Source organism: Rhinatrema bivittatum, chromosome 2 (genome assembly GCF_901001135.1).
Source record: "Rhinatrema bivittatum chromosome 2, aRhiBiv1.1, whole genome shotgun sequence".
Lineage (NCBI taxonomy): Eukaryota > Metazoa > Chordata > Amphibia > Gymnophiona > Rhinatrematidae > Rhinatrema > Rhinatrema bivittatum.
Genome location: NC_042616.1, coordinates 165,295,353 through 165,322,141, shown reverse-complemented (window position 1 = coordinate 165,322,141; position 26,789 = coordinate 165,295,353). Strand labels below are relative to the sequence as shown.

At 42.6% G+C, this 26,789-nt stretch overlaps 1 protein-coding gene across 1 annotated transcript in view; it reads right to left on the bottom strand.

Moving 5' to 3' along the window:
• LOC115084238 (pituitary tumor-transforming gene 1 protein-interacting protein-like) overlaps nt 1–26,789 on the bottom strand; it is a 175,692-nt gene that overhangs the window by 101,643 nt on the left and 47,260 nt on the right. Inside the window, exons 4-5 of the mRNA XM_029588835.1 lie at nt 24,584–24,692; nt 14,912–14,977 (exon numbers count right to left, since the gene is read on the bottom strand). Coding sequence (XP_029444695.1) covers nt 14,912–14,977; nt 24,584–24,692 — 175 coding nt within the window. The remainder of the gene's footprint in view (nt 1–14,911; nt 14,978–24,583; nt 24,693–26,789) is intronic.

The window sequence follows — 26,789 nt, the reverse complement described above, 5'->3', positions numbered from 1 at the left end:
ACTTCTGTTGAATGCTTATATTAATGACTCAGGGAGCATAAATCCACTTTACACCATTATGACATTAGACATGAAGCAGAGCCTCTTTATTATCAACATTTGAGGTGTAAATAATTGGACCCTCCGGTGGAATGAATGTGACCAACACTGCTAGCCATCTGTGCTTTTTAGTCACTCTGCCTCACAGTAAATAGAGCCTCTGCTGGATGTTGTGCACTTCTCCTGCACAAATGGAAATTCTCCTGCCTCAAGTCTTTGGAAAAGGCAACTTAACAAGTCCAAGAATAAATAAAGACTATTCAAAATGTGATTGTGGCCTCTCAAATCAGGGAAGGAATCGCATCTTGCAGTCTACATCCACTCGCAGGCAGACTTAACCCTGCCATGCTTCTGCAGATGCTATCCAGTGGCTTACAGATTTGTTCCTGAGTATTATATTTGTGCATACTTATTATATACTAGAAGAAGAACAGTAAATATCTTTATTAGCAACAGGGGTTACATTTTTATATTGCACCAAAGTAAATTACAGCAGAAAAATATCAAATTGGTCCTTCCAGTCTGCTTAGTTCAAATTTTTCCAGTTTGAGTTGATGGTTATGCAAATTCCCATACTAAACCCAACACTAACTTCCCACCCCTTTCCCATGTGTTTTATCTGAACATTTGATACATTTCCTACCTCTGCCCCCTGTATCAGTCCCAAGCATGCCCATAATCTGTTAAAGTGATGGCCTCTACCACATTCACTGTTGAGCCATTTCAAGCCTTATCTTCCTCTGTGATTTTTACAAACCCAACATTACATCCCAACTCCCCAGGTCCTTTTCCATGTCTTATTTCCAGTTTTCTACTAATCCAAAACTAGTAAAATCTTTTTCCAAAACATCTAACCTCCCCATATTCATTGAAGATTGGGTTTTAAGCATAGTCATTCTATGCAAGTTTCCCACTGCCTTCTTGAAAGCCCAATGCAAACATGCTATTGCTATTAGGTGCATAACCACTGCTCTACACAGCTTATCTCTTGGGTACCCCAATGGCCTGTGCTGCCACTAGGTTATGCTTCTGCTATCCCTTCACGTTTTGCAAGTAAAATCTTCTATGTTTATCCCATAAAGTTTTCAAATCACTTATTGTTTTAACTTCTACCACCCCTTCCATAAAGGCATTCCAGATATCCACCACTCTTTCCATGAAAAAATATTTCCTGACATTTCTAAATCTATCCCCTTGGAGCTTCATATCATGATCCTAATTTTATAACTTCCTTTCCATTGAGAAAAAGTTTATTTATTGGCTGCTCTCACAATATGTAATAAGCCAGGACTAGATGGGCATCAAGAAGCGCATTGCTACATGCATGGGTATGTATGTGAGTTTCAAGGCAGAGTAGAATACCCTGTGCTTTCTCAAGAAATATTTTAACATTGGTTTTGCTATGCATTCAGGAATGACTTGTGCTTCTAAAATTCTGGTCACCTCATCTCAGAAAAAGATACAGTTGCGATGGAGAAGGTACAGAGAAGGGCGACCAAAATGATAAAGGGGATGGAACGGCTCCCCTATGAGGAAAGGCTGAAGAGGTTAGGGCTATTCAGCTTAGAGAAGAGACGGCTGAGGGGGGATATGATAGAGGTCTTTAAAATCATGAGAGATCTTGAAGGATTAGATGTGAACCTGTTATTTACACTTCTGGATAATAGAAGGACCAGGGGGCACTCCATGAAGTTAGCAAGTAGCTCTTTTAAAACAAATCAGAGAAAATCTTTTTCTCTCAACGTGGAATTCATTGCCAGAGGATGTGGTTATGGCAGTCAGTGTTACTGGGTTTAAAAAAGGTTTGGATAAGTTCTTAGAGCAAAAGTCCATAAACTGCTATTAATCAATAAGGATTAGTAGCTTGGGATCTATTCATTTAATGTTTGGGTACTTGCCAGGTACTTGTGACTTGGTTGGCCACTATTGGACACAGGATACTGGGCTTGATGGACTTTTGGTCTGACTCAGTATGGCATTATTTCATGTTATGTTTATGTTCATGTTCATCCACAGCAGTGTAATATACTATGAAGCACTGTAAGACGACGTCATTTTGAGCTCAATGACTATGTCAGCAGGTGTATCAGGATGCTCTCCTTCTGGTAAACACTTGAGGGATCGGGCTGAATGGTAAATTTGAGGTTCAGACGGGTGGAAGTGGGACCCAGAGTCCCATAAAGGATGGGTATCGGGAAGGAAAAGGAGTGGGGTGGAGATCTTTGTGTAATATTTAAGGGGGAGGATGGGTAGCATGTGGATTGTTGGGGGTGCGAATTGGTGGTCCAGGAACTGGTGGGGAAGAAACTGGAAGCCGAGCAAGAGTTGTAGAGTGCTGGAGGATGGAAGGGGACACCTGCCTTGGGCAAAGCCTGAGAATTGTCAGTAATGTGAAAGCCTTGAATATCTGTCCCAGGATCACTATTTCCAGACTTCGTACGCTCATGTGGAGATGTAGAGGGCTTCTAGAGCTAGGGAAACCGGCTGCCTATGAGACTATTGGGATTTGTGTTAGAGCGTTCCTGAACTGTGAAACTGTGGCTGCTAGAGGAATACAGAGTGAAGGGTGAAGTTCTGACAGTGTTGCATTCCTCAAGCTAGGACAACTCTAGAAAAGTGTGCAAAACATTTTAATGTAAACCCCTCAGCTCTGTAACTATGATTTTAATATAAAAGCTGAGCATATTAAAGCTCTCCACCTATATAGTGAAATCTTCATCTGTTTACAGATACTCGTTTGCAATATACATTGTAAGGCTTTTCCTTTCTTGTGTGAATATTTTAGACTTTATAAACTTGCATGCTGTTACCAAAGATGGTTACACAGTCACGTCTGCATCTTTCCATAGACTCTGTCATTACAACTCAGCTGAAAAAATGTCTCCTCCTCCTAGCAAACAGATTCTACCTCTCTCAAGATTTTAGACTTGATACTCAGTCATTCGCATTTCCTAAGTTAGACCATTGCAATGCTTTATATTTTGGCTTGCTAAAGAAATCTAAATGTGTATTATAACTAGAACAAAATGCACTGCCCGGGTTACAGCCAATGGGACTGTTCAAGATAGGATTTCTTCAAGACTTAAGTCTCACAGGCCAGCTTAAGGTTTTGACAATCATTTATAGGATTTTTTTTTTTTTTTTAATGTAGAACACACCTCCTGTCTGCAAACTGTACTGGCTTGAGACATCCCCAGTCAGTCACTTTGGTCTGTTGGATCAAAATCTCTTTGCTGCTCCCTCTACATGAATTTCCCTTGCAGGAATCTCATTTTAGGGCTTTTTCCATCATAGGTCCAACATTATAGAATGGACTTCCTAGTGAACGGAGGGACAAGTCTGACTACTTGTGATTCAGGAAAAAACTGAAACCCTTCTTTTTGAAGCACGCATTTGAATAAGTAGTGTCATTGTTGTATTATTTATTTGTGTGTTAAAATGGTTTGTAAACATTTAGTTATATTGAATTATGAATGCAATCCTATGATCTGCACTGAACAACTCAGATTGGTGGATATGGAATATAAAAATTCAAAAATAAATAAATATTATAGAAAAAGTCACATAATTATCCAGCTGCTAAATCTCAGAGAATAGAAAGAAACATACAAACAGAGCCCCCCCACAGCAAGACAAACACTTCTACAAACGGTAAAAGTTAAAGCAAATTTCACCAGTTGGATCAGATGTAGTTACAGTCCCGAACCGGTCCTGGGGACCATAAGCAGGTTTCATTGCCAGGATACCCACAACAAATACTCAGGAATATCAACTGCATGTTTGTCAAGAGAACAAGTTAATTTGCATATTTCGCTAACCCTGAAAACTAGATCAGGATCCAGGTTCCTGAGGATGGAGTTTGGGAAAACGCTGGTCTACTAATCACAATAAGTAAGTGTAAGATCATGGTCTTTTCTTATACATTTTCTTTAGGGGTGGGTGGAGGTGCGGAGCAGTTTGTGTCTGGGAAATGATTGGAGAACTCTTCCTACCCTTACTTTACAAATCAGTAACACCATATAATGCTGCAATGTACACTGTTTAAGCTTAAAAATCAGCGCATCTGGGGGCTATAGATCTTTGCACTCTGGGTTTGATCAGGGCTAGCAAGCCATGGAGGAGATGTCCTCAGACCCAAGGAAGGAGGCGGCGTCCCTCCAATTCTTAGGATGAGGAGGGTCTCGAGTCCCCGGCACACTATCTCAGGACAGGGAAGTAGCAGAGGTCACCAAGGGAGAAAGGGGGGATAACACTGAGAAATAAGACTGCTTGGTTTCCATTATCAGGTGATCTTCACAGTATATTCACTGTGAAATACCTGTGCCTGACCATGTTCGCCCATGTCTTTTCATTTGCACACATGCAGGACGTGACACTTGTAATATGAAAGTTACATGCCTAAGTTGAGCAGAAAAATATTCGAAAATTGGCAGATTCTCCGCATTCACTGCAGCCCTACCTGGACTCCAATGTCCACACAAATTTCGTTTTTTCATCTTTTCTCAGTAAATTTCCCTGAAGGAGGGGAGAGAAAACTGAAGACTGGGTGGTGGTGGGGAGTCAGAGAAAGAGCTAAGAAACAACATGGGAGGAGTGTCGGAAGAAGAAACTTTTAATCACTTCCACTTTTGTTATCTCCTAGTTACCCGATGTGTTATAATGTAATTTCCTTCCTTAGTTCAATTGTTATAATGTAAACCGATGTGATGTGTAAACGAATGCCGGTATATAAAAGAGTTAAATAAATAAATAAAATCAGTGTAACCCTATTTTAGCAACTGAAAATCCACAACCCCAGAGGAAGACCAAAATAAACAACAATCGCTCCTTCTCACCTTCTCTGCACTTCAACCTCCAGCCCCTCCACAGGGCCTCCTGCCTTAACCCTCCAGCCGACCCCTTCTTTCAACCTCTAGTCCTTTCACCTCCCTCTCTCTCACCCCCCAACCTTTTTCGCATCACCAAGTTGACCCGCTCACCCCCAAGCCCTTCTCATGCCCCCTCTCACCTTCCAACTTCACCTCCTCCCCTCCAACCCTTCTCCCACCATCTGATTTTCCTCTTTCCCCCCAGCTCCACTTACATCCCCCCAGTCAATTTTCTGTCATTCCCCCCAACCCTTACCATCCAGTCAAACCCTCTCCACTTTATCCAGCGCACAGAAACTCCTGCCGCCTATTAACCCTCCCTTCAAATAGTCCTTCCTCCAAACATCCCACTGGCCAGGGTCAGTGGCAACATTTTCCTTTGGGCCTTGACCAAAGGTGGGTAACAAGTAGTAGGAAGAGATAGCATGCTGATGAAGGGCAACATTTCTCTCTGGGTAGGTTCAATGGTTGGTGAGGAGAGGCAATCTTCACCAGCCCATGCACACTTAGCCCTCCCCTCAACTTATGGCAGGCCCCAAGCCTGAAGGTGATCCACAAGTAGCAGCAGCATTAATCATGAAGTCAGAATGGGGCCTGCGAGCTGATAACAAGAAGACGTGCCCAAGTTGCTAACTTAAAAATTCCTGCATGGGCAATGCCACTGCAGGGCCTGTGAGCACATGCTGGATTACAGGCCCCATGATGACTTCCACAACTAATGGTGCCTGAAGAGTGCTGCCCTTTGGGGCACTTGTGACCCCAGCTGAAAATTCTGTGACTCCATTTGGGAAGCCCTGGCTGGGGGTAGAAGAAAAAACAAAAAAGAGAGGATTGAGCGGAGGATTGCACAGAGCAGGGAAAAAGAGAACAAAAGGTTGAGAAGAGGAGGCGAGAAAGAAATGAAGACTGAATGGTGGGTGAAGAGAAAAGAGAAAAGACTGTGCTGGTGGTAGGAGATGTGAGAGGGGACAGGAATGAGAGCAAGAAGCAACCATGGAGAGAAGAAAAGAGAAAGCACTGGCAGTAGGAGGGGGATCAGAAAAAAGACAAGGGATTGGCCTGGGGGAATTGGTGACAGAGAAATGACTGGGTATTGAGCAGTGATGGGGGATTGAGATTGGTAGTAGGGATACGGTATTCGGCAGGCAGGTGGGTGTGTGTACACATCACCTCTCTCTCATGTACACAGATTTAATACAAAGGCAGCCTTTGGAAATTTTGCGTACATAATGAAGTACGCTTTTCTAATGTATTGAAATACAAAAGGAACTATTGTTTCAGTTTTGCCAGCATTTATACTTTTATTTGGAAAACTTGAATGTCTGCTAATACTACTGAAAGGTTTGCAAGTTGAAAGCAAGATTTTTCATATAGTTTTTAAGTAACTTATGCTATATATATATAGTTGTGATAAGTTTAATACCGACAGAATTTGTAAGATGTGTAGCATTTTAAGAAAACACGAGTGATCCGACAAAACACGTGTTATTTTTAATGTTTCAAATTAAACTATTTTGCATCACAGAATAGCACAATCATTAATCAAACCATAGCAATAAAGGAAATAATAAAATGGTCCTGTTCAAAGGTTTACATACCCTTGAATGTTACACTCAAGTTGACACACACAGGTTGAGATGGCAATGAAGGTGTCCACACCTGTGCCTTGATTATAATTGCTAAACTATAGAAACAGAGGACTCGGCAAATTATAATGCCAATCAGTTACATTTTTATTCAAAGATAAATTTTATATATTATATTAGGACCACTATGTGCTGAAAACATCACAAATTAAAACTAACAACGACGCATCACTCTCATCATACCAATCATACCAAATATCCCCCCAATGTACCTAAAAATCAGTATACTACAATACTTCACCAAACCCACCCAATGTTGACATGCCCAACATATAGCATACAATAAATCTCTGTGATATATTCTATCTGGTAAATACTGCTTATGGTTAAAACATCATATTACCACTTCCAGGTTCACTGCCATTGAGCCAAGACCATACGGTCGGGCGCGGAGTGTTCAACAACAGACGGAGTTGAGCTAGCAACTTCTGAATTCAAGCTTCCAGCAGAAACACCTTGCCCTGCTTCGTGATGAACTGAACCCCCAAGTATTCCAGTGACCGAGTAGGCTGAAGGCTGCACTTGGCTGGGTTCACCACCCAGCTGAGCTCCCGCAACAGGGAAATCACCTTGCTAGTCACCAGGCGGCTCTCTTCCAGAGACTTGATGCAAATCAGCCAGTTGTTCAAATATGGGTGTACTAGGATTCCATCCGCTCTCAACTCTGCTGCTCTCAGAACCTTGGAAAAGGTGCTGCCCTTTGGCCAGACCAGAGGGTAGCACCCAAAACTGAAAGTGGCATCCCAGAACTATGAACTGCAGGAAGCGTTGATGTTCTGGTCCAGTGGTTCCCAACCCTTTCCCTAGGGACCCCCCAGCCAGTCAGGTTTTCAGGATATCCACAATGAATATGCAAGAGAGAAAATTTGCATGCACTGCCTCCATAACATACTAATTTTCTCTCATGCATATTCATTGTGGATATCCTGAAAACCCGACTGCCTGGGGGGGTCCCCAGGACAGGGTTGGGAACCACTGTTCTAGTCGAATGGGAATGTGAAGATACACCTCAGACCGTTCCAGAGAGGTCAGAAATTCCCCCGACTGCACGGCTATTATCACCGAGCGCACAGTCTCTATATGAAAATGCTTAACTTGCAGATCACGGCTGATACCTTTGAAGTCCAGGATGAGACTAAAAGAGCCATCCTCCTTTGGCACAATAAACAGAATATTGCCCCATATTTTATTGAGATGTAAGGCACTAGGACCACAGTCCTCAGACTGAGGAGCCTTGCCTATGTACCCTCCACTGCCCACTTCTTCTGTAGTGAGAGGCAAGGAGACTTCATGAACATGTCCCGAGGAACACTGCAAAACTTTATCGCATATCCTTTTCGTATCACCTCTAGGACCCACTGATCCGATGTGATTTTGACCCACCTCTGATAAAAGAGAGAGAAGCGTCCCTCATCTCCTGTTCTCAGGGGTGGGTCAGCAAAACTTCACTGGGAGGTTCAGGAGGTTCCACTACTCGAACCTACAACTCTTCTGGATTGTCAGGTATGAAAGGACTGAAACCTACTGAAGGGTTGAGTCCTCTAAAAGGTCGCTCCTCTATACGGCCGAAAACGCTTGCATCCTTTAGCACAACTTCTCATGTTAAGGGAGCGCTGTGCTTGTTTCTTATTTTTTGGCAAACTAGGAACCAGAGATTCGCCCCCACTTACTGGCTAGCTTCTCCAACTTGCTGCCAAACAAAAGTGAGCCATTATAGGCAATTTGATGAGATTAGCCTTGGAGATTACATCGGCTGACCAATTTCTCAACCATAACTGATGCCTGGCCGCTACTATTGAAGTCATCCTTCTGGCTGAAGTGCAGACCAAATCACAGCCCACATCTGCCAAGAAAGCAGTAGCTGGTTCCTTAACTGCCCTGGAATTTACCCCCGAGTCATCGACCTCCTTGGAGAGAAGCAAACAAGAGCAAGCCACCAAGGAACAACAAGAAGCGATCTGCAAGAACATTGTTACAGCTTCAGAAGTTTACTTAAGGATAGTCTCGGTCTTGTTATCATGAGCATCCTTCAAGGCCACTCCTCCTACCACAGGAATAGTGGTCCGCTTGTAAACTGCATATACTTACCTTTGGAAAACGTAAGCACTCTCTTACCGCTAGATCCAGAGGGTACAGGCCTTCCAAAAGCCAACCCCCTTTGAAATTAGCCTCTGGGGTGCTCCATTCAAGATCAATCAATTCTTGAATGGCCTCCATCACGGGAAAACAAACAAGAGGCTTTATGCAAGGAAACCAAAATGGGATTTCTCTTTGGCTCAGACACTGAATCTCCCCCAGGAACTCCAAGCATTTGCAAGGTCTGGGAAATCAGAGCTGGCAGTTCATCTCTACGAAAGAACTGTAACATGCTCTATACAGTTCTAATCTGGGGGGAATTTCACCATCTTCAAGAGAGGCAGGATCAGTGTCATCATCCGTGCCATCCAAATCTCTATCCAGAGGTTCCGCTGCCTCTCTAGGAGTACTCCGGCGCTTAACAGAAGGTCCAGGCAAGGTTCCTACCTGCACCTCTGCCCGAGGAGCTTTGGACAGGGCAGAGGACTGTGCCTGAAGAAAGAAATGCAACCCCTGGAAAAATTCTACCCATGAAAAACTAGAGGAATCCTGACCAGGAGGAATCTGTGAAGTACTCACTGAGTTAGGGGAGTTCCAAAATCAGGTGCCCTAACTGAATTGTCTTTACCCAGACCCACATCCAGCTGGGAAGAACCAGGCTTAGTGAAATCAGGAAGACAATTCTCTCTGAGTCTCCAAAGAGTGCTGGCACAAATCAGTGGGCATTCCTGGCTGAGCAACCTGAATATGACAAGCAGTGCAACGAGAAAGACGATTAGGCTTCTTAGGTACAGGCACCATTCTGGCAGACAGCGCTCAACTGTGCGTCCAAAAACTGGCACACACAACCTGGACGCAAAGCTAGATACACATGTTGGACCAACAAGCCTGTAGAGAGCAGCTTTAGAAAGCGCGCGAAAAGCCGTTGCGGCCTACCATGAGGTGTGCAGCAAAAAGCCTTAGAGTGGAGCCTAGCCTAAGGAGGCTGCTCAACCCACTAAGCTGCCCACACATCCCTTGACCTCCCACGGAGCGGGACAAATGTCAGACCGGTGTACCGAGCATGGAGACCAGAAGAGGAGGAAGCCCTACACAACAAAACACCTTCTTCTAAGTCTCTGTATAATCTTTTTCTTAAACTTACCGGAGCTCAGCCTTTCCTGGCTGAGTACAGAGATGGTCTCGGCTGCAGGGGGAGAGGGCATATGCCGTCACAGTTGCACTTGGCTTCCTGCACCCACTGCTTTTCAGCTGCTCAATCAGCTAAGTCCACACCGACTGAAATATCAGCTAATGGACCAAGGCCCTGGTCTGAGGGACCACGGAAATCACCTCAGGAATTCAACTGTAGGAGGGAACATTTGGTATCACTACAGGAGAGCAGGGAAAATGTATTTCCTGAATTCTCCTTTTCTTTAAAATGAAGAAATCCCTAATGGGGAGATGCACATCCACCATCTGCTGGAGAGGGATTGGCAGGCTGATGTCACTGCAGGGGTATATATACCATGACGTCAGTTTGCTTCGTCTCCATCTGCTGGTAGAGGTGCACAACCCCATTTGTTCAGGATTCATCTGACTGGATGCTAAGAAATTGTAGTTGGAATGGTCTACCCATGTATCAATATCTCTTCCTTCTGAAATAGCTTATATATAATATATATAATAGCGTCGATCCCTCTTCATGCAGGGCTCCTGCATCCACAGAAACTCATACAATGGCAGTGCCACTGTAGGGTCTATGAGTGTGTGCTAGCTCACAGGTCCCATGCCAAGTTCCATGATTAATGCTTCTGGCACTTGAAGAGTACTGCCATTTGAGGCACTTGTGACCCCATTTGGGGTCCCGACCCATAGTTTGGGAAGCCCTAATGTAAGTGATATTGGATTAATAATATAGCCAAATAAGGTCCCACACAGGAGGCTTGTGAATAAAATGAGAAGCTTTTAAGTGAATGACAGCGTTGTTGCGTGGATTACAAACTACTTGAATGATAGGAGACAGAGTATAATGGTAAATGGAACCTACTCTGAAGAGAAAACCATGTGAAATGGAGTGCCACAGGGTTCGGTTTTGGGACCGGTTCTGCTCAATTTCTTGGTGAGTGATATAGCCTACCAGAGTTTAAAAAAAAGCTAAAAACCTGGCTCTTCAGCCAAGCTTTCCCAGATACTTAATGCTACTAGGATGACATGATTTGATACCTTAATTTAAGTGCATGATCTGATACCTTAATTTAAGTGCTATCTCCTTAAGCTCACTATGCTGATTCTCTTTATAGGCGGTACTTCTCCCCTTGCCGTCCTCCTTCTCTCCCCCCTAGGTCCTCCCTCCTCTGTAGTTAACGCTGATCTCCTCCCTTCCACGTTAGTCCTCCTTCTCAACTATCCAACCGGATCTCTCCCACTCTTTCCGTTCCTCCCTTCTACACCTCCCTTTCAATTTTGAACTTCCTTCCTGGTACTCATTCCCTCATTGCATTCAGCTATTACTCTCCTTTTTGCTCCCCCTCCACTACCCTGTTCAATTGTTTTCATTTTAACCAGTGGCGAGTTACTGTTTAATTTTATGTAAAGCCGTTAGGCATGCACTTAATGCCCCAGGCAATTTCCTGTTTAATTGTTAAATTGTTAAACTGAGACTTACTGTTTTTAATCGTTATATGTAAATTTAACCGTTTTATGTAAAAGCCTTGGGTGGTTATTTAAACCCCGGGCGATTAGCCGTTCCATGTAAACCGGATTGATTTGTATTTCATTACAGGAATTTCGGTATATAAAAATTAAAAATAAATAAAAATAAATAATATGGCGAAACAGAGGTCCTTTGTCAAGGGGAGATTTGAACTTCCAAGCAGAGCACCAAGTCACCATTGAGGAGATAACTAAATTCAAAAGCAGAGCCTCAAGTTATCACCTTTAATAGGACTCATCAATAATGAATTAGTCCGCCAAGCTAAGATGATTTTGTTATTTTAGTACCACAGTATATTACAAAGGACATCAAAAATAGGTTGAGATACTTGCAGTTCAGTCCACCCCTAGATTGACTGTAGTAAAAAGTTTCTATTGTATTTAAACTTTTTTTTTTTTGGGGGGGGGGGGGAGATTTTGTTGATTCATTTTAGATTTTGTATAATATCTATATTTATAATGAAAAGTTTCTTCTACAAATTGAATTTAATTGGAATTATCTGATTAACTTTTGGCATTACTGTTCAATTGTTTTATTTTTTGAAATGTATATATACCTAAATGGATTAAAACCAATTAAGCATGTTTGTATGGGATTCTGCAACATATAATATTGAATGGGAGTTATTTTGTGATTGCTGCAACATACAATACTGTATAGGAATATTTTTGTTTTGCAATAAGCGATATGCATAGACATGTAAAAGTTCAATACATATGATTATTTAGGGAGTTTTAGGGTATGAATGAACAGTTAGTGAAGGAAAGAAATGTTATTGGGTGCACACAAAGTGTTGGCTTATCAATAATTATTGTCAGGAAGTTTATGTAAGAATTGAGATATAACTGCTTTTTTTATATTGTATAATAAAACTGTATGTAAATTGTAACAATACTAGTTGAGATATTGATGGTGTTACTCTCTTTTATGTTTGTATGATAATTTGAGTACTCATATATTGCAAATTAGTTAAAGCCAATATTTTCAATACATATATACATGCTCACACACAAATATCTATTCTCAAAGGGCCAAAAAAAGGAGGAGACATTTAGGAGCAAAGAGGTCTTTAGTTTGTTTATTTTCATTAAAAAAATAATTTTAAAAATATCAAAGAATATCAATATCATAGAACTGGGATCCCTGATTATAAAGAATAAAAATTAAATTTAAAACAACTACAGATGACTTCTTTCCCTCCTATAAATAAGTATCTGATAAAGACCATGAGCTGAAATAATGCTATATGCCAGTAATTCCATAATACTGTTCTGCTGAAGTATTGCCAAACTGAAATTTAAGGGACTGTTTTCAAAGAAGGTCTAGATAGCAGAAATAAGAGGTCAAAGATGTTAAGAGAACGCTGACATTTCCAAACCATTCTGAATGCTTGCAGCTACAAACATCATGCCCTGGTATTTTATTTTAGTTCTATACCAGTCTTTTTACTTGCCCATTAGCACAAAAGGGCTCTCAGAGCAAGGAACAATGAAAAGACAAGATCTTTTTTTTTTTTTAATGTGAAATTAGTGCTTGGGAAGAGGTCAGCAAGTGCACTGGAAAATAAACCCCCTTTTTTTTTTTTTTAAATTCCAGATTGACACTACCAATCATAAGGTCATCTGTGGTGACCAGGAATCCAGGTGTGGTGTGACAGGGGTTGGAAGTGGGATGGTACACAACAGTATTGGCATTTTTCTCTCCCCATTTGGGCTTTAGGGAGGAAGGAGAGGAGCAGCTGCAGCCTGCCAGTGCCCAGCCCGTGGAAATGCCAAGACATTGCTTGGCTGCCCCTCCCCTGGTGGTAGGCCATGTTCTCAGTTCCTGTGATGGCTTCCTATTTAGAAAGGAAGTGTGCGCTACCGGGGAGCAGAAGCAACCACGGGGACTGAGAGTGCGCTTTCCTGGGCTACTGTCAAGAAGATAAATCTGAAAGGTTGTGGGAAGAAGCTGAAAGGGGAGGAGATGCGAGCCTGGCAAATGCAATTTCTAATGTTTTAGGGAGGGCATGAGAGACACAGGATGGAGGGGGTGCGATAACTGTTTTCGATGGGGGGAATGTGGAAGCTGGGAGATGTGGGTGTTTTATAATGCTGTTGTATGTATTGAGATTTTTTTATTCAAATTGTAACTGATCAAGAGAATAAGACTGTCGAATATCAAGTATGCTGAATAATGGTTAATTAGTTTTATTGAAGCAGTGGTTTTCTACTATATTGTTTGTTTTATATATTTTTTAGTCGGTGTGTTTTATGAACACATTGCTTGTAATCACCTTAGAATTGTAGATAAAGCGGGTTATACAATTGTAAAACAAAAAAATAAATAAGTGGGACAAATTAAACTATGACAACTGCGCAATTGGACCTGAAATTGTAGTCTGCTTTAGCCACCAAACAGGTGAGGCATGAAAGCATTTAGTCTCTGAGGGAGTTGGAAGCCTTTACATAAATTGAAGCTATTACAGTCTGTCTTGCAAGCTTCAAACAGCCAAAAGGTCTGCGTTTCTTAACTGTGGAAGAGAAAGCCCTTCAGAAAATAAACATTTGAAATATCGGTTTCAGACAGTGGCTTGCTGACTCTTCTGGGAAATCAATGCAAAATATTAGCCACAGTAAAACGTTACCCGTGGTCAAGGAACCATTTCCCTCAGCTGTACAGGCTTGTTTCTGTCCTCCATTACCTGGAAATATTGCTTCAGGTTCCTTGCAGATAGTTCCAGTGGTAAAGGGAAACACAGATCTATTGCAGAGATATACTGTGCTTCTGGCAGGTCAGGGAATGCTTTTTTCTGGGTACAGCTGTGGCGTACCCACATTCTTCTGATTTCTGAAAGTACATTTCCTTTGCTTTGTGCTCTTTATATATGACTGGCAAAAACTATTTGTGCTCTACAACATCAAACCAAAATTCCTTTGTACAGCACGTGCAACAATTAAATTATTAAAGTTTAGGTGCAGAAGCCAGAGAGTCACCATCACAGCACACATGATACGGGGAGGAGAAGGGGAAACATTTTGTCAGATTTTTGCTATTATGTCACAAAAATGACATGGTCCTAAATAGCTGCTAAGTATACAGAAACAATCCCTGTTCAATAAATGACAAGTCTGAATTCTGAAAAACCCTGGTTTTGCATGCTTTGACTTCACCATAAATCGCAGTGAGAACAAACCCTTTCCAACTACAGAGAGAAAGGCAGAGTGTGCGTGAAGCTGCACATGAAATGTTAAGGACCGGGAACACACTATATTGCAGGCTGAGCTCACACTTGAGGAGCTGCTTTTGAGCGAAACTGAAGCACCTCCTGCTTGCTTGCTATGCCCTTGGCCTGAATAGCTGGTTGATGCTCCAAGTATTCAGCATGCCTCATCTTTTCAGCCACCTCACTCTGGGTGGTCTCCGAAACAATGAGCCTTGTTAAAAAATGGCAATGCCCTCAGTGTCCCTCAGAAACATAAGTGCAGATGCGCAGAACACCCTAGCACCCAAGCGGGTCAAAGTGATGACAGCTGACAGAATGCTCCCCCAGCCATCTGCAGAAAAAGCATGCTTTTGGGTTTTGCTAACATGTTTTCAAGCCTTACCGTTTCAGAGCCTGCAATCTTCTCTCATCTCGCTCTGCGATAAACCTCTCTTCCTCTTCACCCAATCTACCATGGAGCATAAAAAAAATTAATGTCAGGTTAGGGTGGCTTTTTTTTTTTTTTTTTTAAGTCCTAAGAGAATTAAGCAGGCTGAGCTAGCATAATTGCTATTTCTTCATTGTCTTTTTATAAGAGGAATTAATCCCACTTACTGCTCCCCTCACATTTTCTGCCAGTAATGAAAACCTACTTGCTAATCACAATATTCATTTCAATAGGTTTGCAGTTACATTCCTTTCTATCTCATCTCACTAAGAGGTATTGCTTTCCATGTTCACGCTGCACTTGTGCCAAATGAAATTAAGCAGTCAGATTCGTGGCATTGTGTCATTAGCACTCACTGTCTGGGCTGTGGAAGTTTCAATTTAAAAGCAATTGCAAAAAAACTTAGGGAGTTTTGCCCCTGCACATTATTGAAGCAATATTGGTGTGCCTGAGAAATTTCACTCATTCTAGGCTGGGGTATTCACTTCCAGTCCTGAAGGGCCATAGACTGTTCTGCTTTTCAGGACATCCACAATCAAGACTGAATGTAGGAAAGTGTAGTCCCTCTCGTCTACAAACCCACCTGTGTATTTCTCTTGCCCCTCCCTCTGGCAGAAGGAGAGGCAGGGAATTCCTACCTACATCTGCCTGCTTTTCCATCTTCAATCTGAAATTTGAACCATGTGAGGCCCTGTAGTCCCACAGGACTCACTGGCCTGATGTGGTTCAGACTTCAAATTGAAGCCAGAAAAGGAGGTGGCAGATGTAGGTAAGCAGCACTGCTCTCCTTCTGCCGGTGGCAAAGGATGGCATGAGGGGAGAGGATCGCACAGGAAGCCTAGGGCCCAGTCCAGTCCATAACTGATATTAATTTGTGCGACCTGCATACATACCTTTGAGCTGAGAATAAAGTAGCCTGCATATTTTGACCACCCTTAAAACTAGACTTAAATGCGGCTCTCATCTCTGGAGTGCAATAACCTTCTTTAAATTATGTGGACTGGCTGCAGCGTTGAGTCGGGAAGGGGGAACCACAAAATTAAAAGGGAGGTGAGAAGGATAACACTCCCTCCCCCACCAGGTCTGTAATCTCATGGGTCAGCCCTGTAGCTGGGTCTGTGTCATTTTAAGAAGGTAATTAGCAAGTTTAAGAAAATCTTTTTCTTAAAAAAAAAAAAAAAAAGTTATAATAAAAAAAAAAGTTGAACTTATTATAATAAAATAGCGCACTCTCTCTGTCGGCCAGCCAATAGTACAGTCTTCACAAACGAAAATACCACTATCTCCTTCCTCCCACCCAGCCACCAGCTGATCACTGAAAAAAAATCCCTCTCTCATCCAGTCAGCCACCAGCTGGTCATTACAAAAATGAAACATACAAACAAACCCTCTCTTTTTCCTGCCCTCCTCCCACTCAGCCACAAGCTCATTTAACCAAAAAAAAGTAATAAGTCGCTCCCTCCCCCACCTCCAGCCAGATACACTACTACAATTTATAGTATTTTTTTTTTTTATATTCCACTTTTCAGCACTTTAAAGCTGATTATACTCAGGTACTGTGGATATTTTCCTGCCTCCAGAGGGCTCGCAGTCTAAGAGGGTCATTTATTAAGGCTTTTCTCCCATTCTGTGTCTATGGGAAAAATGCTTAGTAAATCCAGCCCTACGTTTGTACCTGAGGCAATGGAGGGTAAAGTGACTTGTCCAAGGTCCCAAAGAACAGCAGAGGAAATTTGAACCTTGATTTCCCTGGTTCATAGCCCACTGCTCTAACCACTAGGCTACTCCTCCACTCCAAATACCCCTGCCCCATGGATGGGTTTTTTTTTTCAGTTGTGGCTTGGTCCCAAGGACTGATTTCTGGGAGGACAGCAACTGCAGCTGCATGTTAACAAGCGGGCATGAGACAAGTCAATGTCTGCTCCTCTCACAGGCTCTGCAACGGCCCCGCTCTCTCCTGCTTCTGTACAAGAGGCAGGGCAAGAGAGTGGAAGAGATTCTGACTCAGTCTCAAGGCCATTCATTAATGTTCAGCTATAGCTGCTCCTCTTCCAGAGAATGGGGACCCCAAGTGGAGAAAAAAAAAGTCTGCAGGGGAAGGGAGGGTAAGGAAAAGTCTATATTGGCTATGATACGGGGTGCAGTGCAGCTGCACGTCAGCTCTTGCTTCCTCCTCATCCTTCTGCAATCATGGTCGCTCTGTGGAAACGCTAGACAATCTGAGTATATACACATCCATCTCCTAGATTCAGCAAGGGGTGATGGGATCCTTTCACCAAATACAATGTGTTACCCTCTAGACTTTTCCACTTGAAGCTTCATTAAGCAAAAAAAAAAACACTATAACAGCTGAATGCGTGGAACAGCAAATCCTTGCCAGATGCCCAGAGTGTGCTGTACCCTGGGAGCTATGAGGGTTTGCAGCTGTGTAAGACTGGGCTGCAGAGTCCTGGTCTTGCAGGACCACAAACAGCTCTGGGTTTTCCAAATTAACCTAGCTCTCAGAAATATGACTGGATGAATATTCATTGTGGATTCCCTGAAAACCAGGTCTATCTGCGATCCTAGAGGCCCAAGGTCATACACTTGTGGCCTAGGAAGTGCTCAGCCACGAAGAGCCATTCTCTGGTGAGAAAAGTCGCTTTGGAAAAATATGGTTGACTGTTTACATTTGGCTTCTGCATGAGGTCACTATATTGGCTAAAAATCACTTTGACAGGTATTTAGATGTAACAAAATGTTCTAACACAGTAAAACCTGAGAACAGAGCTTTCACACATTCAAAGTAGATTAGCCTTAACTCATTGATTTTGCATCATTTGTTATAATTCATCATCAGGGAACAGCTGGAAAGGAAGCAGTGTCTATAGCACTGCAGCAGATAGGAAAAACAAATTAACTAGATGGGCCATCAGCCTAGGCTTCTGTTAACTAATTTTGTTGCACCTGCACCAGAAAAGCTCTAACTAGCACTAACAAGAGTAACAGTGCCATGCAGTGGTCAAGTGGGGGAATTACAGGTATGGTTACCGTATGTTGTGTGCCTATGGTAGAAATATAGTAGCAGCACACAAAGGGGTTGACTTAGCACAAATTTGAAACTGGCAAGCAGTCAAGGTTTCAATCAACTTTGGCAGAACATGCGTCACTTCTTAAAAATCCTCCTCCCCCCGCCTCCTATCAGAGGTGACAATCTGAAGGAGCATATCTCTGATTATGTTGCTCAGTAAAATGTGAATTTTAAAAGCCGGGCACAAGTCAAAAATCGAGAGACGGGAGTGCATCTGGCACTTGTGTGTCCACCCGCTTTTATAAGACACCCAGATGTGTGCACACCACATCTCGTATCAGCCACTAAAGGGGGGTGCTGGGTGTTTTGGGTCAGGGCTAAGGAATGCACACGCAAGTACTTATGCACCTGGGTGCGCACAACTTTACTTTGCTTAATAAAGCTATTTCTAGGCATCTCTGAGGGGCACGTGGGCTAAAGAACCAGGGAGTTTGGAGGATCTAGTTCTAGACTGGGTGAACTGGTGAAACTGGTCATAAGAACATAAGAAATTGCCATGCTGGGTCAGACCAAGGGTCCATCAAGCCCAGCATCCTGTTTCCAACAGAGGCCAAACCAGGCCACAAGAACCTGGCAATTATCCAAACACTAAGACGATCCCATGCTACTGATGCAATTAATAGCAGTAGCTAGTCCGTAAGTAAATTTGATTAATAGCCATTAATGGACTTCTCCTCTAAGAACTTATCCAAACCTTTTTTGAACCCAGCTACACTAACTGCACTAACCACATCCTCTGGCAACAAATTCCAGAGCTTTATTGTGCGTTGAGTGAAAAAGAATTTTCTCCAATTAGTCTTAAATGTGCTACTTGCTAACTTCATGGAATGCCCCCTAGTCCTTCTATTATTCGAAAGTGAAAATAACCGAGTCACATATACTCGTTCAAGACCTCTCATGATCTTAAAGACCTCTATCATATCCCCCCTCAGCCGTCTCTTCTCCAAGCTGAACAGCCCTAATCTCTTCAGCTTATAAACTGAAGAGATTAGGGCTGATTAAGATCATGAGAGGTCTTGAACGAGTAGATGTGACTCGGTTATTTTCACTTTCGAATAATAGAAGGACTAGGGGGCATTCCATGAAGTTAGCTGGTCATGGCGTGGACGCATGCTTGTTATAAAATTCCCTCACTTATGCTGTTCAAACCCCCAACTTATGCTGTTGGGCATGCATAAGCTTACAATTAGGCACACATATATGCGCACCTAGGCTATTTTATAAATGCTCGCATGTTATAAAACTGCCGCATCTTTGAGCACGTGCCAACGCACATACGTATGTATGCACCCATGTGCCCATTTTGAAAGTTGCCACCCCTGTGCAAATGATGGTTAACTCCAATATGTGACCAACTCACTTGCTCCAAGCTCCAAGATTTGCTTTGGACAGATGGGATGACTCAATGGTTTGCTGACTGCATTGGGAACAACCAAGTCAGAATGCAAAGATCTACATGTAAGGGTCTGAGCCATGAGCTGAGGACAGGCCCTTCTTGGCCTTTAGATGGAGACTGAGAACCTGTTCAATACTGGGGGGCGAGGGTAGAGGTAGGAGTTAATTCTCTGCAGCACACCCAACTGGGGATTGGATGCTGTTTGAGCCCTGGTCAGACCACGAGAATTAAGTAACTCTTAAACATAAGTCTTCTCCCTCTGGTGAAAAAGGTGAAAGGTCAAATCCAGAGCACACAGCAAAGCCCTGGTTCAATGAAGAGAACAATTGTTTGGAGCAAATTCATCTTGAACCTCTCTTGAACCAACAGTTTGTTAGGCCCTCACAAGTCCAGAACAGGCGTCAATCCCCCATATTTCTTGGGGGTCAGAAAATACTGGGAGTAGAACCCCTGGTCACATTCCTGAGACAGGACAAGCTCAATTGCTTTCTGTTGCAGGAGCAATTCTACCTCCAGCTGCAACTGGGCAAATTGAGAGGTGTCACAGATGAAAACTGAAGCCTGCTGGGTTGGAGGAGGGTGAGAAAAAAAACAAACAGTAACCAGACTCCACAATTTTCAGGACCCTCTGGTTCTAGGTGACACCCCCCCCCTATCCATTTCAAAAGGAAGAATTGAATACTCTCCCCCCCTGGAGGGGGCAGGCTTCAAGGTCCTGGGCTTAGCCTGCAACTGCTGCTGGCCTTTTAGCTGACGCCTTTTCCTCTGCTGGCCTCTAGTAGGCAGCTGCTATTGAAAGATGAGAGGAGCCCAAGGGCACTGAAAAGATCAGAAGGGATATCCTTGAAAGAAAGGATGTTTATAGGAAAAGTACTATTGTTGGGCTGGGTCCAGTTCCCCACTGCCACTGATGACTATAGGATGAATTGATGCTCCTTAATCAGAGCTATCATCTCCTTCACCTTGTTGCCCAACAAGTTGTCCTCAGTGCAAGGAACATCTGCCAGATGGTCATGTACATCTTTCATGAAGGCCACTTGCTCTCAACCACACAAAACTTCGAGCTAAGATGGAAGTGGCCAAGGTATCAAAAGCTTTACACATGGAGAGGATCAGATGTTTTTCACATTCATCTAGATCCTCTGCAGAATTCTACTTGTTGTAGATCTGGTGATTCTCTTAAAAGGTCTCAGCTTCTGCACACATTCATTCAAATACTGTACTATGCACAGCTGATAAGCTGTGATCTGGGCGCTAAGCACGGATCCAAAGAAGACCTTCTTCCTAAATGTGTCTAACATCTTCAGGTCCTCACACTTTCAGTGCTAAAACCACTACCACCAAGTGTTGCAGCAGCTGAACCATCCAAAATCTGATCAGGCCTGCACCCTATACGTTAAATCTAGTTTCAGGGCCACCAGATGGGTAAGATATTGGTGTCAACCACATTCTCATTTGTAGATCTTTGAGGAGTCTATGTAGCAGAATGGATGCAGCATCCATCAGTGTGTAAAGGATTCAGGATAACCTCCTTCCTGACACTGATAGAAAGCATCTTTGCCAGCTTATGCAGGGAAATGTGAGTATCAGAGATCTTCTGGAGGAGACCTATGCTGAGGCAAGTTCAGTAAAGGTTTGGAAGGAATACCCATGGAAATCCCCCTCCTCTTGACCATAGCAATACACTAAGCCATGACTCCAAGGATGATGGCAGCAGCAGGGGAGAAGACCTCTGCTGCTCTGAAGGTGAAGTTTCCAGTAGAAACTCAGAACACTGATAGCACTTCTTCCCCATCTAATCCATGAAAGGGCTCACCTGGAGGAGGCAAATCTGTGACTTCAGGTATGGGGCTTACATAACTGGAAGCCCCTAAGGGAAAGCATAAGCCTCTGGGGTTTTTGGCAGCACTATTATGAGGAAAGGTTTCTTCTAGCTTGGGCAGGAGAGGATCCAACCTCCCTCTCCAGTCCTTAGGGTTCAAAGAAGGAAAGAAATTCCTTATAAATCCCAACAGTAAGGTTCCCTCTAGTTGTGAAACACTCTGCACTGGAACTGAGAAAGAGACATTCCCTTCAGTGGCCCAGATCAGCTTGTCTTCACTAAGGCCCATCAATGTTGATGGCACCAAGTGGGAGATCGGGACTGTAGTGGCAGCTGTTGCCGAGGTCATCTCCAGGATACTGTGTTGGATACATAGAGATTTCCCATTGATTGGCACCTCATCTGATGGATGGTGGAGACACTCCTATCTATTCTGTAAAAGGAGACACTCCCATCTATTCTGTAACCTTTGCACCTCTTTGCTTCCATGCAGAGGTACTCTGCCCTGGCAAGGATGGGGCCCTTAGCAGACTGCACCATGGAGGAACTCTGCACCAATGAGAGGCATGGCACTGGGTAAAGATCGAAGAGGTGGTTTGGTGCCATTGGGATCTTCCGCACCATGAAAGAGGATGGCACCTGTGCTATGGAGGCCCTGTCCCACTTCAGGGTCAAACCTTGCAGAACACCGAATTGGTGATGCAGGTTTCTTTGGCACCAAGAGGGAAGATTCCTTGTACCTCTTAGGCACTCCTATGTGTACCACAGCCAGCATCTCACTCTTAATGCCATGCTCAACTCCTGACCTGAGACATATCCTGGAACTGGTACCTCTGGGATTTGGAGGAGAGGTAGCCTTGCTGACTTGCTGGAGTAAGAGGGAGAAGTATCCTGCTTTGATTTTTTTGTGTAGTGTGTCCTTTGACACCTTTTTTTGAGGTGAGGATTAGCTGCACTGTGCCTTCTGCAAGGCCTCCATTTTACAGACACAATGTTACTGCACCTAAAAGTACATCCTATCGCAACTGTAGCAACTGGTAGAGTCATGATTTAGCCTCAGGCAGCAATAGAAAACTAAATGTGAACCTGTAATGGACATACAATGTCCATGGATGAATGCCTTGAAGCCACAGACCATGATCTTCTTAGCCTCAGATTTCTCTCTCTCTCTTTTTTTTTTTTGTGGAACTGAATAGTTCTGTTGTGGGGTTACTGATGCAATGGCTTGAAAACGCAAAAATGAGGCAGAAAAAAAATAAAAGTATGCCAGTAAAAGAGGCCAGACAACAAAATGCAGAGAGACTGGGAACACGTCTGCCCATCATCTCCGATGAAACGAGAGTGAGAAGCTGACAAGGAAGTGCGCAGAGAAACTTCCACAAATGCTCAGTAAAGCCTTTATGGAGCTCATGTAGGCTCCATTGGATGAAGTCACTCACGTGCAATGGCCAATTCATGCCTGCTTGTCAAGGGAGAAGCTGTAGTGAAACTACTCCAACAAAATTAATAAAATAAAAATAATAAACAAAATCAAACGACTCCTAACAAAATTAAAACTCATAATCAACGTTGACAAAACCGAAATAATCATCATGGACAGAAAACGCAATCCAACACCACCACCCCAACTCACAACTAACAATCAAATGAACCCAATATCCCCAGTCACTCACACCAGAAACCTTGGAGTAATCATTGACAAAAACCTATCCTACAAAAACCACATAAACAAAATCAAAGAAGGATATCACAAACGTCTAACCCTAACACGTTTTATACGACTTCAGAACTGTACTGCAACTACTAATTTTCTCAACCATAGACTACAGCAATTCCCAACTGATTGGCCTTCCATACAACAACATCAAACCTCTTCAAATTCTACAGAACTCAGCAGCCAGAATCCTAACTGGAAAAAAAAAAAAAAAAGAACGATCACATCACCGCCATACTAACTTCACTACACTGGCTTCCTATTAAATCCCGAATTGAACATAAGACCATGACCAGCATACATAAATTAGGACACACTGATCATCAAAAACAAACAGGTTTAAAAATCACCCCACAAAATGCCCATAGGAAACTGCGATCAAACAACACATTTCGTCTAACAATTCCTCCCATCAGAGATGCTCACCTATCAACCACAAGAGATAGAGCATTCTCCATCGCCTGCCCGAAAATATGGAACTCCCTACCACCTGATTTGAGAACACAAACCAACATCAAAACATTCAAGAAAGATCTAAAAACACTGCTTTTCCACAAAGTCTACATTGACAATCAGTTAAATCAACGATCTAACAACAATCAGTACCACCAACCCAACCCACGCAAGAAAGAAACAGCAACCAGCATCAACCATTGTCATACCACTATGAACTTATAAGAAACAACACAAAGAGACTGACTCTAAGATGAATAAATCTCAATACCGTTACTATCCTCCTTTCCCTTTCTTTCCTTTTCCCCCCTTCCTCTCTCCCCATCCCATCATCCCTCCCACTGTTATTTTTGAAATGATCAGCAATGTTTAATTATCTGTATTCTGTTTGAATCTTGTAAAACGTTGTGATGGCTGCACCGAATGACGGTATATAAAACTCAAATAAATAAATAAATAGTGAAAGAAGGTGTGAGAGGCGTGGAAAAGAGAAGGGGAGAAAAAGGACAAGTACAAAAGAAAGCAGTAAAATCTTAAACAGAAAAAGAAATAAGAAAACCAGAAAAAGAACAAAATAAGCCCACACACAGAAGATTGAAAAGTTATTTTGTTTTTACTATTAAAGAATATAAACAACTAGCTAGTTGGATCACAGTAGATGTAAAATAGTTAACAGACATAAAAAGAAAAATTAGGAAGGCAAAAACTGACTTGAGAGTGTAAGGAATTTCTTAGTAGGAATCTGGATTTAAGAGGGCTAGGATACAGAAGTGAATCATGGATTAGTTAAGACAATAACTAAAATGTAAACATGATATAGTTAAACTCTTCAGATAAGGTGGACGGTTGTGATCTCAAATATAAGTGTATGAGATGATGAAAGGTGGAGATCTGGCCAAAAGGAAAATGAGATTTGCTGGTCCTCTACTCAGAGGCTCTGGTACCTCAATAGCTAATTCAGTGCTGAGGACATGATAGAGGAAAGCGGAAAAAGCTCATGGCAAAGCTTAGTCATGTCCTCATTACACAACCTTACATAGAGACCTGGTTTTAAGGCCAAACTAAGGCAATCTATTTCCCAAAATGGGAAAAATCTCTAAGCATATGACCACTAAGCAACTTAAGTAGAACAATTTCTGATTAAAGTCAGTAAAAAGTAATGTAGATGTTACCTTCTTGACTGCTTTCTGCAATAGCAGCAGTAACAGCAACAAATGCTGAAGGACAGCAGGAGGATTCCTGCTAGGACAGATATGGTGATGAGAAATGCCTCGAAGTTCACTGTGAAAAAAAAAAAAACACACAAAAATCCCCACTGTTATTTGAAAGTGATTTACCAGGTAAGATTTTGGTATTTATAGAGCCTTTTATGCAGTGGAACACTACCACCGTCATTTTTATTCTGGTTATTCATAGTTTCATTTGCTTTAGGAATACCATATTTAAAAAAGTAACACTACAATCCATACACAGATGCCATTCATCAGGCACTCCAGAGTGAGGACTCCTAGTTCCTAGAAGCTCCACTCAGAAAAGTCTTTATAACATTACAGATAATTCTACAAATGGCATTTCACATGTTTGATGTCATACATGGTGAAGATAAATTATAGATAAGAAACATCCTGGGTCTTATTCAAAGGACTCTTCCCCATTCTATGCCTTCAGAGAAAATCTTTATTACCATAAATAAGTCCCTAAATGCCTTAACACAAATTCCCAATTTGACTTTCACTCTTTAGTAATAATTCTATTTATTGATTGTCTTACAATAAACATGACATCAGGATTTAATCAATTCTATCACATCAACTCCTACACAAAAACTAATACTGTTGCATCAGACTTTGACCAATATCACCCAGTTTCAGAAATGCTTTGATTAGTTTGCAGTGTTAGTTTTGACTGTCTGTAGTTTGATTTGATTACACATATTTACTGTTATCCGCTAAGATTTGTGAGCCAGCGGAATAGAAATTGTTTAAATAAATACATATGGTTATTTTCCTCACTCCACTCCCTCTGCATCTATCTTTGCTTTTCTTACTACTGATGGATTTATGTCTTGCAGTTTATGCTGTGATTTCTGTAAAATGTATACATTCCCAGATTCCTAAGATACGACAGCTATCATTTCTGTCTACTAGACCAGTATCATTTCTCCATGAGGTAGAAATTCAATTTTGAGTACCACTGCAATGTCCAATATTATTTTTGTAGATCTGCAAACACTGAAATGGAAGAGCATAGCTCAAATACAGAATACGTTTGCAGATAGGGATGCAAGCAAAGATGGCAAGGGTGGCTCACCCCAAAGAGTGACGCTTACTGCCCTACTGAGTGAGAATGAAGGCCAAAGAGTGAGATTTTTCAAGTGGTGGGCCTGGGAAGATCTCTGCGTTGTATTGCTTTGAAAAAGAGAGAGGAGAAATAGTAAATTACATTTAGCTTTTTTTTGGTTTCAGTCTCAATCAGTGGTGTAAATTCCACCCAAGTAGCACCTGCAGCATGGGAGGGGGCAGAGGACCACTCCCCAATCTTCCGAAGTGGAGCCCTTACTTTGAATGTGTGCCACCAACTGTAATTCTGTAATCCCCTATGAAAACAAGATGGACCATGGAATACAGGTGTCCAAAGGCACTCGTTACAGTGTGCGTGCACACGCATGCACAACTGTGTCATCCCAGTCTTCTCTCCCCAACCCCCATCAATCCTCAGACAGTTCCCCTTCCACCAAATTTCTATTATCCCCTTAGTGCACCTCCTCTCTTTGGCTTCAATCAATCAATCTTTGCTCCTCATTTTTTCTACTGCACTCTCCTGCTCCAGTCATGCCTTCTTCCACTTGTTTGTCGGGGGGGGGGGGGGGGGCGGAGGAGGGGACGACGGACCTGGGGAACCCCGTCTGCTGCGTTGCTCCAGTGCCCACCCCTCCATTCAGTGGATCATGGGGACTCCGCCAGCTCTGCAGCTCTGTCGTGTGAGAGGGGCTCACGGTTTGTGAGTACGAGGCCCCCTCCAGTCGCAGGAGACTCACCCGGGTGAGAGCTGGGATGTCTGCACAAAGGCCCATTTTCTCTTCTAATTGAAAGACTGTAGGTCATACTTGATCTTTGGCTTTATCATTTCTACACGAGTGAGGAACAATGCGTCTGTCACATACTTTCTTGAAATCTATGCTAGACTTATATGCCATCCACAAAAACTGCTCACAGTTGTTACTGATACAGGAACATTTTCTGTCCAAGTGCACTACTGCTGAACTGTGAGGCATGCTCTCAGGACTGGTGAAAGGGGATTAGCAGAAATGCTGAACGTACTGTAAAATATTTTTATTTAAGCAGGTTTAATCTTCCTGCGTTGGCAATAATTGCAACA